Source organism: Crinia signifera, chromosome 6 (genome assembly GCF_055691185.1).
Source record: "Crinia signifera chromosome 6, ASM5569118v1, whole genome shotgun sequence".
Lineage (NCBI taxonomy): Eukaryota > Metazoa > Chordata > Amphibia > Anura > Myobatrachidae > Crinia > Crinia signifera.
Genome location: NC_139222.1, coordinates 277,800,014 through 277,814,925, shown reverse-complemented (window position 1 = coordinate 277,814,925; position 14,912 = coordinate 277,800,014). Strand labels below are relative to the sequence as shown.

General features: G+C 48.4%; 1 protein-coding gene across 2 annotated transcripts in view; it reads left to right on the top strand.

The window, feature by feature from the left end:
• The first annotated feature begins 7,700 nt into the window (after positions 1–7,700).
• The window catches only part of CLSTN3 (calsyntenin 3), a 49,844-nt gene continuing 42,632 nt past the window's right edge, over positions 7,701–14,912 (top strand). Inside the window, exons 1-2 of one of the 2 annotated variants that reach the window (XM_083149715.1) lie at positions 7,701–8,149; positions 9,907–10,067. In XM_083149715.1, coding sequence (XP_083005841.1) covers positions 9,995–10,067 — 73 coding nt within the window. In that variant the 5' untranslated portion in view covers positions 7,701–8,149; positions 9,907–9,994. Of the gene's footprint in view, positions 8,199–9,906; positions 10,068–14,912 lie in introns of both variants that reach the window. The other variant, XM_083149714.1, reaches the window with a different exon arrangement.

The following is a 14,912-nucleotide window of genomic DNA, read 5'->3' as shown; positions in this document are numbered from 1 at the left end:
CTAATGAGGGAGAGAGGGAGATTGCTGCCATGTCAGGGAGTCTCCTGCAGAATGCAGGAGGGGAGGTAACTATGATGTAACAGTGTAATGTGGGCTAGGTGACATGAGGGAGATTGCTAGACTAATGAGGGAGAGAGGGAGATTGCTGTTATTTCAGGGAATCTCCTGCAGAATGCAGGAGGGTAGGCAACTATGGTGAAGAGGGACAGGAGCAAATTTGCACCTTAGGAAGCTGGTGTACAGAATTCGGGGAAACGTGTTGAGCTACCTATCCAACTGGAAGTTTTCACCATCCAATCTGCTCGTTTATTAATCCTGAAATCGCACCACACCACAAGATCTGGTCACTGCATTCTGGCGTCATTCAGCAATTTCCCCTAATTTAACCAGAGGATCCAGTGGAGCGCCGTCAGGAATCCTGAGCTCTTGCAATTATAGAGCCTCCGGGGATCTGTGGGACATTGGGACAACAGCACTACCCCTAATTGCCCCAAGACCCTAAAATCATTATACCGGCATGGAATGGTAATATACATTTCCTCTGGCAAACAGCTGGAAAAGTTTGACTTTATTCAAGCTTCAATTTCATTCAGCAGCTCTAGTCATAATATACAGTCATTTGATCGGTTTATAGAATATTGTTTTATTATACTTTTAATATTTTAAATGATGTTAATGGGCAGTACGGATGGTGTAATGGTTAGCATTACTGCCTCACAGCACTGAGGTCATGGGTTCTATCCCCACCATGGCCCTAACTGTGCGGAGTTTGTATATTCTCCCCGTACTTGCGTGGGTTTCCTCCGGGTACTCCGGTTTCCTCCCACAATCCAAAAATATACTGCTAGGCTAATTTGGCTCCCAACAAAAATGAACCCTAGAATGTCTGTGTGCGTGTACATGTGGTAGGGAATATAGATTGTAAGCTCCACTGGGGCAGGGACTGATGTGAATGGTCAAATATTCTCTGTAAAGCGCTGCGGAATCTGTGTGCGCTATATAAGAAACTGCTAATAAATAAATAATGAATAAACCTATATTATTTTGAACCGTCTTGCATGATTTCAGCCAGCGCTGGCACACTTTTCTCTTTGTAATACATTATTTAGGGGAGTGACTACCCCATGTCAGCTGCTGTTAAATGTGCAACACACACACCCCATCTTTTCGTGAAGAGGGACAGGCGTGCGCCCAAAATTTTGGGGGCGTGGCCTAGCGGCACGGGCCCGTGGCCTATCCCCGCACGGCCATGCCCCCCCCCAACTCCCAACTGCCCCCCCCATGGGACAATGCCGGCCCTTGGTGGGAGGGAATGTCCCAAAACATCGAGACATTCCCATGAAGAGCGGGACAGTTGGGAGGTATGGTTACACCTTCCTTGCATTCAACATACAATTATGCTTAGAAATCATGGACCTTATTCTGGTCAACACGCGATGCTGTGAAATTAACAGCGTTGAGCAGTGCCGGGGGTACTACTGAATGAAGTAACATGCATAAAGGGTACTATTGAGTGGTGATAAAGGGCATCACTATCTGGCATTATGTGTATAAGGGGTAGTACGATGTGGCGGTCGCGGAACATGTATAAGGGGTATTGCTGTGAGGTGGAAAGTGTATAAGCTGTACCATGTACGTTATAATGTGAATAACGGATGCTACATGCAGTGTATTGTGAATTGGTACTATTCTGTGCCCACGACCCTTTCACATGAAGCCACACCTGTATATTTTCGGCAAATGCCTTCACCACACACTGGCCCTTATTCTGATTGACGCGGACTTTACCGCGTACTTTCGGATCGCGTCTTTACGGCGTCTGCACATGCGTGGAGAACGCTACGCGCATGTGCCACGCATTGACTCGGTACCAGTTCGGCCAAATCCCGTCCAGAACTGTTCACCGCTATCATTCGGGAAATAGGGGCGTATTATGGGCGTCATGCGGAATGACACATGGGCGTAGTTTCAAAGTGGGCAAAACGGGGCGGAAACATGGGCGGACACGGGGGAGTACACTTATGTTGGGGGGCGTACATTCGGAAACCACTCCGAATGCACGCGATCAAAAAGGGCAGAAATGTGCGGTGTCCACAAGTGTACTATTGCTTTGCGGACACCACTCGTTCATGCGGTAGGCGAACGTACGCCTAATGACTACAACCATTAACACCTGAACCCAATAGAATCTACTCCTTTACTCATTACTCACTAATAGGCCGCTTGTCAGTGCTTTAATTGAAACCATTGCTGCTTCAATTGCTGTAAGGGTTAATGTGTGCAATGCATGTGTTAGGCATGCTTGTAAGGATATATTGGAATCTAATTGATTCCAAGTCCAAATAAGCAGTTTTTTATGAGGATAGGTAATTGAATAAGTGGGTCATGTGATGTATTGCAGAAGATACTTCATAGTGGGTTGTTTGGCGTAAATACTCCGCTTACGTGCGGTAGCACCGCTTGGCTCCCGTTCGGATGCGGTATTCCCGAGCATACTCTGTAATACTCTGTAATACCGTGCCGAATCGGAGTGTTTCTCCCGCACACGCATGCTTTGTATGTCGTCCGTAAACACGCCCTGTTCTTAAAGAGTGAGTCCGTCCGAATGCGGAGGACACGTGGGCGTTTCGACGGACGATGGCCGCATGCGGCAAAACGCCGTGGCGTGCGGACCGCTCCGTAAGAATGCGGGAATTTCCGCACAGATCAGAATAAGGGCCACTGTCACTATTTTTCATATGGGGGGGGCACCGATTCTCTTTCTGTCACAGAGGGCTAGTTATAGCTTTAGGTTTCAATTCTAAATATTCCAAATATTCTTTTAATTCCAAGTTTATAATGATATAGCTAACTCTTTTTATTACATGCTATGTATGCTGCAGCTTCCCCCAAGCCATGTATAGGTGCTCCAAAATACCATTGTGACTAGTGACCTAACAAATATAATGAGATAACAAGAGCGAATGGGTTTAAAGATAGCAGCAGTGGTGAAGGAAGGAGAGGCTGGGGTGCAGGGAAGCAGGAACAGTAGATACTGAGGACACATGTAAAAAAAAGTGGGGTATAGATGTATAGGCAAACAAAGGGGGGGGGGGGAGTTGCTGGTTGTCTGGAAACCCCCCTCCTCTTGGCAAGTGGCTAAAATGATGACAACAATAGCAATGGTGTATATAATACATTATGTGGTGTAAGAAACAGAGCGGAGCTGGGCATATGCCCAGTGGTAGCAGCTTCTTCTACCAAGTCCTCAATCAATGTACTGGGCCAGAGAGCAGCTGCCATGAAGAAGAGACAGGAGCCTTACCATAAGGTGGGAGAATATGTGCTTAGAAAATGTATTACTGGTTTTATTATGTTTGTGTACTTATTTATTATGGTATGTCTAACCTTTTTTCCTGACCAATTATTTATATTATATAAGTGTGTCATACAGCCTATACTATAGACCATCTATAGAGTAAGATATTAATACTCTATCCAATGTATAAAAATACCTGGGCTCCCTCTCTCTCTCTCTCTCCGTCCCGTTTTCTCGCCTCTCATTTTCTCTCTCCCCGCTGTTTTCTCTCCCTCCCTACCTCCCCTCTTTGCTCTCTCTCTCCCATTTCTCTCTCTCGCTATCTTTCTTTTTTCTCTCTCTCTCCTTTTCTTTCTCTTTCTCTTTCCCCTCTTTTCTCTCTCTCTCTCAATTTTCTTTCTATTCTGGTTCACTCGCAAAGGCAAATTCATTCTCTTAATGGACAAAACCATATGCACTGCAGGTGGGGCAGATGTAACGTGCAGAGAGAGAGAGATAGATTTGGGTGGGGTTTGTACTTCAAACTGATATCTATATTGCAGTGTAAAATTAAAGCAGACAGTATTTACCCTGCACAGAAACAATATAACACCCAAATCTAAGTGTTTCTGAACATGTTACATCTGCCCCACCTGCGGTGCATATGGTTTTGTCCATTAGAGAGTTATTGTGTCTTTGCGAGTAAACAAGAATAACCCCCCTATGTTTCTCTCTTTCTCTCTTCCTCCTTTTCTTTCTCTCCCTCTCTTTCTCTCTTTTCTCCTCCCTCTCTCTCTCTCCCTCCCTCTCTTTTAAATTAGGTTGGGGAAGGGGGCAAAAATGTTGTGCTGCTGGCGGCCTGACACTTAAATCTGCCACTGTATATGAGGCAGCAATAAACACTCAGTTCCTGGAGTTGATGTGTTGGAAGAAAGACAAACAGACAGAAAAAAAGGCGTCCATAGACTAATCTGAGGTATCGCATGCAGCCTCGAATGCGATACATCGGCTACTGCCCGCTGGATGACTGGACCGCATATGATACATCGTATGCCCTCTATTTGCATATGATGTATCCTATGCGATGGCCTCGACTGCCACAGGATCCGGCAAATCCTTGTGACAGCTAAGGCAATCGAATCTGGAGGTAAATCACAAACGATAATGCACTTTTTACACGATTTATCGGTCTGATAAGTCGCAGTTGTGTGAAAAACAGCTATATAATAGAAGTGTATGGCAGGCGTAGCCAACCTGTGGCCCGGCATGCTGTACCTCAGTTTTAGCACTCCCTAATAGCATAACTGTGGCAAGGCATGCTGGGACTTGTAGTTTCACAACAGCAGGATAGCCACAGGTTGCCTACGCATGGTGTATGTAAGAATCTGAGCGAGAGGTCTTGTGGGTTGCTTTTGGTATGTAGTGGTAGGTACCTACTAAACTAAGGAAGGACAACCGGAGAACCGGCTACAGGGTCATGGACATTGCCTAGTGTCATCGCCGCTCGTGGGAAGAGACGGCTCACCTGACTGGTCCAATGTCACAGAGGAGCTGTTATCAATGGCATCACTACCCAGGTGCGTGGAGTGCGGCCTGTACCTAGGTGTGAGATTTATAAGGGGTTCACCGCACCCTGTGACCCCTTTGGCTACTGTAGCACAGATTGCTGATATAAGTCTATATACTAAGCATGGCACCCGCCAATCAGCTCCTAACTGAGATGTTACAGGCTGTGTTTGAAAAATGACACTTAGGAGCTTGCTGGGTTGTACTCTATCTCTCTCCACTTTATCTAGTCCATGAGGAAGTCCTGTAGATGAAACGTGTCTGTTCATACTGGTGACACATTTCCCGCTGGATACCTGTGTGGGTGGTCCTACATGTGGAAGTTCCTTTTTGGCCTGAGGTCCTTCCCCCTGTTGTTTGATCGATCCTAAAGGATCTTCGATAAGCTCCCTTTAATGGGCAATTTTACAGACCCTTGCTGCTGCATAAACATTTATAAACATGGCTGCTGCCGCCAAAGACTCAGCAGCAGTGGGTTCTGCGCCAATCTCAGAATCAGGCACCAGGCTTGGCCTCCATTGCTTTTTTGTCTCTTAGATCTACTGTGTGCACACTGAACAGGTCAGTGGTATAAGTTTGTCCATGTTGCCGGGAGGTAAGATAAATATTGGTCCCCCTACAATGGATATTGTCTATGCTCCTGCTAGGAGGAGGAGTCAGTCACAGAAGCGATATCAACGGCTTTCAATTAACTGATTCAAACTCACAGGGGAGGAGAGGTGCCCTCTTGGGAGCAGGAGCCCGGCCGCAGATGACTCCATTGTCTCCCAGAGTTCTGCATCTGGAATAGGTGATAGACACAAAGAGGTGCGTTCAGCATCCCTGCAGACGACATGCCGGCAGTCAAAATACTGACGCCAGCAAACCAATTACCGCCAGAAGACCAACATCGGAATTTTGACATCAATGAGGATGCCGGCATCTGAATGCCGACTTCCAGTGTGCCGGATGTAAATATGTGGAGGGGGATACAGTCACTAGGTCAACCCTATTTAGGTCAACATGCATTGTTCAACAGGGCTTGGGGCGACACCTGAAATAGGTCGACATGGCTAAGGTTGACAGGGTTGGAAGGTAGACACAACCATTAGGTTGACAATGGGAAGGATCGACAATCAAAAGTATCCGGGAGGGTTTCCCACCTCTCCGGGGGGCCGGGAGGGTGACCCGATTTTCGTTAGGCATAGGCAACCCTGTTCTAAAGGTGTTGACCAGCCACCTACCTGTCGGGAACTTACTTCGACCCCTCCAGTAAGGGCCGGCCCAGGGACGGCGCCACCACTAGGCAAATCTAGGCATTTGCCTAGGGCGCCGGCCACTGGAGGGCGGTATTTCACCCCCCTTGCCGCCCGGGTACCTGTCCTGCGGCGCTGTGCGTATATAAAGCTGGCGGCGGCGGCAGCGAGGGGTCCCTGCAGTCAATAAGAAATAACGAGCGCTATCCGCCGGGCTATGCGGAAGCGCTTCTGTTTTGGAAACACTGGCCGCACGCTGATTGGCTGAGATTCAGCCAATCAGCGTGCGCCGTGCGGCCAGTGTTTCCAAAACAGAAGCGCTTCTGCATAGCCCGGCGGATAGCGCTCGTTATTTCTTATTGACTGCAGGGACCCCCCGCTGCTGCCAGCTTTATATACGCACAGCGCCGCAGGACAGGTACCCGGGCGGCAGACCCCGGGGCGCCCCCACCCCGACTTGCCTGGGGCGCTCCGGTGCCTTGCACCGGCCCTGCCTGGGCCTAGTCACCTGTCCGGCTACGCGCACTAATGACATCATAGAACCGCACAACACACAATGCTGTACCTTCCCATCTGCCCTTCCCTATAACTTTGTATATGAATATTAGTTAGGTTTTATTTTGTAATAATAAATAAACATTCGATATGTAATGTAATAAAAATCTGCTGCCCCAAAGGGGACGGAGTTGGGTGCGGGGCAGAGATATTAGTGTAACGGGCACCAAGATGGGTGGGGGGTTTAAGGATACTTCCCTGTCCCCTGTCGGTTTTCCTCCATTGGGATGCTGGCATCGGTATTCTGACCATCGACATCCCCCCGCCGGTCATCCGTATGCCCACACAAAAAGGCGGACATTTTTTCTGTAAATGTCTTTCCAGTCACCTTTATACTAAAATTGTGACTTCCTATATAGTTTTACACACAGACACACAATGGATAATGCCTGACATGTGGAAAGTACTGACACAATATTGTGTAATGCCGCTTCCCTACTACAGGCAGGAATACAGCAGCGCCCAGTGTAAATTGCAGCAGATTGATCAGGACTGGTTCTTGATTAGTTGTAACAAACAAGCCCCCATCTCTGCTGCAGGCTGGGATCCCCCCTCACAGTGTATATTACCCTGCCCCCCACAATGACCCCCTCCTGCTGCTGCAGATCACCTGTTGCTGACATTGTATCAGTGCATCACAATATTGTATCCAGTCCAATAATCCATTGCTGCCTGGATAATGTCGATGTAACGTTGCAATGTGATCACTGTGTATCAATATGAGGCTATTCCTATGTATACATTGCAGATTATAGAGACAAGCACTGACTATTTCTCCTGACAGCCATGTTTATACAGCCAGTGAGTGCTGCCTGTACCCCCCCTCACCACCCCTGTCCTCCTATGTGCCCCCCCTACCTCTCCATCACACATCTGCTGCTGGATGTAGGGATACAGAATGTAATACGGTGGGTGGGGGAGAGGGAGGGGAGAGATACAGAGAGGACGTGGAGCACAAGGTAGTGTAGGAGGGGGGAAGAGGGGGGGGGGGGGGGGATGAAGACCACCACCCCCATCCTCCCCCCTCCTCCACCTGCAGCAGCCCTCTCATTGGCCGTATGCAGCTGCCAGTCTTTAGCTGATGTCATCCTGCAGTGCAGCTTCCAGACTCAGCTCCATCCTAAGGACATTGCACAGACCCTCCCCTGGAGCAGAGCATCTCCCCTCATCGCAGACCATCTCCCCTGGAGCAGAGCATTTTTTTCTCACCCCCCCTGGAGTACACTCAGGAGCTGAGCATCCCCCCCCTCCAGCAGAACACTCCTCAACCACCGACTATTTATATTTTACTGTGCAACCAAATAATCTTCTTAACCCCCCCAAGAGCAGAGCCTTAGAGGTCAGCACCCAACCACCAGCATTAATCTGGGTGCAGCACACATTCTAGCAGCAGAGCATCCTCCCTGTGCAGCTGCAGAGCATCACCTATTCTTGGAGCAGAGGAGCCTCACATCACAACACCCTCTGTTGCAGCAGCATAAGGGAGCAGAGCATCGGTGCAGAGCAGCAGACTCAGGTACAGCAGCATAAGGGAGCAGAGCATCGGTGCAGAGCAGCAGACTCAGGTACAGCATCTCACAGACACAGGGAGGAAAATGCTGCACAGTGGGAGGTTGGGGGACACACAGTAACAGATGGAGGTTGCAGGGTGGTAGATGAAGGCTACACATGGAGACATAGGCTACAGGGTGACAGGTGGAGGCAACAGGGAAACAGGCTACAGGGTGACAGGTGGAGGCAACAGGGAAACAGGCTACAGAGTGACAGGTGGAGGCTACAGGGAAACAGAGGCTACAGAATGACAGGTGAAGGTTCCATTTGGACAGAGGCAGCAGTGACAGGTGGAGGCTCCAGGTAGACAGTGGCTGCAGAGTGACAGGTGGAGGCTCCAGGTAGACAGAGGCTGCAGAGTGACAGGTGGAGGATTCAGGTAGACAGCGGCTGCAGAGTGACAGGTGGAGGCACCAGGGAGACAGAGGCAGCAGAGTGACAGGTGGATGCTCCAGGTAGACAGAGACTGAAGAGTGACAGGTGGAGGCTCCAGGTAGACAGAGACTGCAGAGTGACAGGTGGAGACTACATGGAGACAGAGGTTGCAGAGTGACAGGTGGAGGCTACAGGTAGACAGAGACTGCAGATTGACAGGTGGAGACTACATGGAGACAGAGGTTGCAGAGTGACAGGTGGAGGCTACAGGTAGACAGAGACTGCAGTTTGACAGGTGGAGACTACATGGAGGCAGAGGCTGCAGAGTGACAGGTGGAGGGTACAGGTATGCAGAGGCAGCAGAGTGACAGGTGGAGGGTACAGGTATGCAGAGGCTGCAGAGTGACAGGTGGATGCTCCAGGGAGACAGAGGCTGCAGAGTGACAGGTGGAGGCTCCAGGTAGACAGAGACTGCAGAGTGACAGGTGGAGACTACATAGAGACAGAGGCTGCAGAGTGACAGGTGGAGGCTACAGGTAGACGGAGACTGCAGAGTGACAGGTGGAGACTACATGGAGGCAGAGGCTGCAGAGTGACAGGTGGAGGCTACAGGTATGCAGAGGCTGTAGAGTGACAGGTGGAGGCACCAGGTAGACAGAGGCAGCAGAGTGACAGGTGGATGCTCCAGATAGACAGAGGCAGCAGAGTGACAGGTGGAGGCTACAGGTATGCAGAGGCTGTAGAGTGACAGGTGGAGGCTACAGGTATGCAGAGGCTGTAGAGTGACAGGTGGAGGCTACAGAGACATGCTGGAGAGACACAGGGAATTGTGACTACTTCAGTCTGTGACATTGAGACTACACTGACTGCTGGAGACAAGCACACAGATAGGTGACTGATAGAACCACAGAGATAGTGACTGACAGAACAGACACATTAGCATTGGAGGCAGTGTATACAGGCAGTGACTGACATCCTGGCTGTACGGTGGAGGTGTGTTTGGGGGGGGGGGGGGGTGTATACACTGTAATCACTGTGCTCGGCTTGTCATATACATGGATCCATTAAACACTGCATATAATTTGACAGACTGCATTGTCCTGGGAACTGGTCTCATACTGTATATATACTAGTGGTCAGCAAGAGAGAGCCAGCAGTCTCTGGGAGAGCGTCACATCACAGTGTCACACAGAGACAGTATGGAGTGACAGAGACTGCTAGCAGGCCTTCCGAGTCTGCTGTCTGTGTAATAGGAATAAAGGGATGGCTGGGATAAAGAGACTGCTTAGGACAAGAGAGACTGCTTGTAATGGCAATATGTCACCTATATATATGTTTGTGTTACAGTAACGCTGCATGCTGTCACAGAGCACGGATATTAATATTACAGCGAGACACTTCCTGGGTAGAGCGAGAGGGCCTGTGACAGCTAAGAATGATCCAGAGAGACGCCTGCCTGCGGGTTCTCCTTGTGACTGCTGTCCTGCACTCGGCTATCTGCAATAAAGGTCAGTATGGACAGGGGGGGAGGTTCACACTCGTATGTATGTACATATATGGGGGCACATACCCGAAATCCAGTGCAATCCCAGGAAATCCGGGACATAGAGCATTGCTATCCCAACCCTCACCCTAATACCCAATCACTTATACCCGAACCCTCGCCCTAATACCCAATCACTAATACCCGAATCCTCGCCATAACACCAAATCACTAATACCCGAACCCTCGCCCTAATACCCAATCACTAATACCCGAACCCTCGCCATAATACCCAATCACTAATACCTGAACACTTGCCATAATACCCAATCACTAATACCCGAACCCTCGCCCTAATACCCTATCACTTATACCCGAACCCTCGCCCTAATACCCTATCACTTATACCCGAACCCTCGCCCTAATACCCTATCACTAATACCCGAACCCTTGCCCTAATACCCTATCACTAATACCCGAACCCTCGCCCTAATACCCTATCACTTATACCCGAACCCTCGCCCTAATACCCTATCACTTATACCCGAACCCTCGCCCTAATACCCTATCACTTATACCCGAACCCTTGCCCTAATACCCTATCACTAATACCCTTACCCTCGCCATAATAACAAATCACTAATACCCGAACCCTCGCCCTAATTCCCAATCACTAATACCCGAACCCTCGCCATAACACCCAATCACTAATACCCGAACCCTCGCCTTAATACCCAATCACTAATACCCGAACCCTCGCCCTAATACCCAATCACTAATACCCGAACCCTCGCCCTAATACCCAATCACTAATACCTGAACACTCGCCATAATTCCCTATCACTTATACCCGAACCCTTGCCCTAATACCCTATCACTTATACCCGAACCCTCGCCCTAATACCCTATCACTTATACCCGAACCCTCGCCCTAATACCCAATCACTAATACCCTTACCCACGCCATAATAACAAATCACTAATACCCGAACCCTTGCCCTAATACCCTATCACTTATACCCGAACCCTCGCCCTAATACCCGATCACTTATACCCGAACCCTCGCCCTAATACCCAATCACTAATACCCGAACCCTCGCCATAACACCCAATCACTAATACCCGAACCCTCGCCTTAATACCCAATCACTAATACCCGAACCCTCGCCCTAATACCCAATCACTAATACCTGAACACTTGCCATAATTCCCTATCACTTATACCCGAACCCTTGCCCTTATACCCTATCACTTATACCCGAACCCTCGCCCTAATACCTTATCACTTATACCCGAACCCTCGCCCTAATACCCTATCACTTATACCCGAACCCTCGCCCTAATACCCAATCACTAATACCCTTACCCACGCCATAATAACAAATCACTAATACCCGAACCCTTGCCCTAATACCCTATCACTTATACCCGAACCCTCGCCCTAATACCCGATCACTTATACCCAAACCCTCGCCCTAATACCCAATCACTAATACCCGAACCCAAACCCCTAAACCTATATCCTAATACCTCAATCCTAATATCCAAACTCCTAACCCATCCCTAATATCCTACCCCTGACTTCACCATAAACCACTATCCCTCACCCTAATACCCTATCACTAATACCCTGGGGCAGATGTACTAAGCTTCAAAAAGTTCCAGACAATCGGCTCCTAACTGCCATGTTGAAAGTTGTGTTTGAAAAAAGAACGCTAGGAGCTGTTTGGCTGGTACTTGTTGGATGTTGCTATGGGCAACCAATCAGAACTTACTTCTTATTTATTTAGAATATAATAGATACTGGGCCAGATGTATCAACCTTCAAACAGTGACAAAGTGGAGAGTGATAAACAACCAGCCAATCAGCTCCTACCTGTCATTTTTCAAACCCAGCCTGTAGTATGACAGGTAGGAGCTGATTGGCTGGTTGTTTATAACTCTCCATTTTATCATTTTTGGAAGCTTGATGCATCTGGCCCACAGTGTGCAACATCCCATGTGAAATATAACAGTATACAGTATGTACTGATGTGGTCATTGTGTGTGAATAGACTTATATATATGACTTGTTGAGTATTATACAGATATTAGCAGGCTCCTAGAACGTGGTTAGTGTGGTCAGTATCTGTGTCAGTGGCAGACAGGCCTACATAGGCCACATGAATGCTGAGGCTGGTTACTGAGGAGATAGATGTAAGCAATGTTACTAAGGGCCTTATTCTAGTTCACTCTTTCTGACAAAATCCTTCTTAGATGGACAAAACCATGTGCACTGCAGGTGGGGCAGATGTAACATGTGCAGAGAGAATTAGATTTGGGTGAGTTAATTTGTTTCTGTGAAGGGTAAATACTGGCTGCTTTATTTTTACACTGCAATATAGATCTCACTTTGAAGTAAAACCCCACCCAAATCTAACTCTCTCTGCACAAGTAACATCTGCCCCACCTGCAGTGCACATGGTTTTGTCCATCTAAGAAGGATTTTGTTAGAAAGAGTGAACTAGAATAAGACCCTAAATTCCGCAGCACTGTGAAAAGAAGGGGCGACGTAATGTTGGTACCCCGTGTCTAATATATACTCCTGGCCAATGGGGTGCCACTTTAACTCTGTGATGTCATCTCCCCAGCACGGGGGACTGTGGATCCTGGTTGGACGTGCGATTGCTTTTGTCCATGTGTCCTAATATTCTTTATTTCCAGTACTGATGTTTTGTGGATGACTCTTTTTATGGTCCTCCCAGCAGACATAGATGCACAAGTAAAAAGGGAAGTGGCACTGTGCAATTATCTGAGGTAATTTACCTCCCTACAGTACATTTAGAATGAGACCAGACATTGAAAACTGGAGGTACTGTATAACCTGAGATGTGCACTAGAATTCCAGTCACGGATATGGCCAGGCAGAAGTACACTGAAGAAGGTACCTGGAGATTTGGGACCAATCAGCATAATTTTCTGCCATACCAGTGACTGGATTGTGTCCTTTCACGCTTCCCCTACTGAGTACAGAGCACAGATCACCTACTCGCTGCAATTGTGGGGGCTGCGCTGATATTCTGTCATTGCCTTTGTAACTAGTGATATCAATGAGGCAGAAGGAAATATTCTGAATACTTTTGTCAGCCCACAAATTTGCAACCTACGCAGAGTGTAGGCAACAAGGCTGCGCTGAGGTGGCAATCTTAGCATATGAAATATGTTCTCAGTATAAAATGCGTTGTGTGGTTCGGGGGACATGCATGGGGCCTGATTCAACCTGCAAGGCTGCAATTTTTGCAGATGAACAAAACTATGCTGCACTGCAGAAGGGGCAAATGTAACACTCCCTAAACCCTGGCTTGCTTATAATCCTTTCACATCGCACAAATAACCCGGGTCTGACCCGGGTCGATATACGGTGTTAAGGGGCTTGTTGAAAATAACCAGGTTCAGCAACCCTGGTTAAAAGAAGGGTTAATCTCGGGTCGGACACGGGTTGCTGTGCAGTGTGAAAGGGTAACCTGGATCGAGCGACCCGGGTCCCGTTCACACTTTTGGGAGGAAGCAGCGTCACCTCTAAGGGCTGCCTTCTCCCCGGCCCCCCATGACATGAAGCCAGTGAGTAACAACATTTTTGGGTGGTGCTACACAATAGATGCCTATGGGTTTCTTTTCGTAACTTCCCCTGAGTCTAATCTCTCCCAGCACCCCTTGCGGCAGCCATGTTCCGGCTTGTGAGTAAGTATGCCCGTGGTACGGCCAGACGTGGACACATGGCAGGGAGTCATGCAGAATGGTAATTTGGAAACCCAATTATGAGAATACCCAGAACTTAGGGGCAGATTTATTAAACTCGGTGAAGTGATAAAATGTCTGGTTTTTATCACCGGCCAATCAGCTCCTAACTGTGAAGTTACAGGCTTCAGCCATCAAGGGGCGTGGCATAACAGCCACAAGGCCACACCAGTCTGTGCAGCACTGCCCTTTTATGGGCAAGGGTCTCATATATACAACCGCGGTCCCTCCCTTCACCAGCTCGCTAGAACAGGCCACGCCCCCAAATCTTCAGTTGCCGTACCGAAAATCAACAATAATGAATTACCTACATCATGTGGTTGCCATGGTAATTACAGGATTATCAGCTCTATTCATGAAGCAGTGAAGAGATGAGAAGTTAGGCAGCAGAGAAGTTCCCAGTGGCAACCAATCATCTGCTATGTATGAGTGCACTTGAAAAATGTAACGTAAAAGCTGATTGGTTGTCTGAATTTCTCTGCTGCCTCATTGTACTGCTTTATGAATAGACCCCTATTATCAGTGATCGGGGAGGGGGTGATAGACATAGGGATATATGGAGGGGAAGGGGTGATAGACATAGGGATATATGGAGGGGAGGGGGTGATAGACATAGGGATATATGGAGGGGAGGGGGTGATAGACATAGGGATATTCGGAGGGTAGGGGAAGGGGTGATAGACATAAGGATATATGGAGTGTAGGGGAAGGGGTGATAGACATAGGTATATATGGAGGGGAAGGGGTGATAGACACAGGGATATATGGAGTGTAGGGGAAGGGGTGATAGACATAGGGATATATGGAGGGGAGGGGGTGATAGACATAGGGATATTCGGAGGGTAGGGGAAGGGGTGATAGACATAAGGATATATGGAGTGTAGGGGAAGGGGTGATAGACATAGGGATATATGGAGGGGAAGGGGTGATAGACATAGGGATATATGGAAGGGAAGGGGTGATAGACATAGGGATATATGGAGGGGAAGGGGTGATAGACATAGGGATATATGGAGCGTAGGGGAAGGGGTGATAGACATAGGGATATATGGAAGGGAGGGGGTGATAGACACAGGGATATATGGAGGGGAAG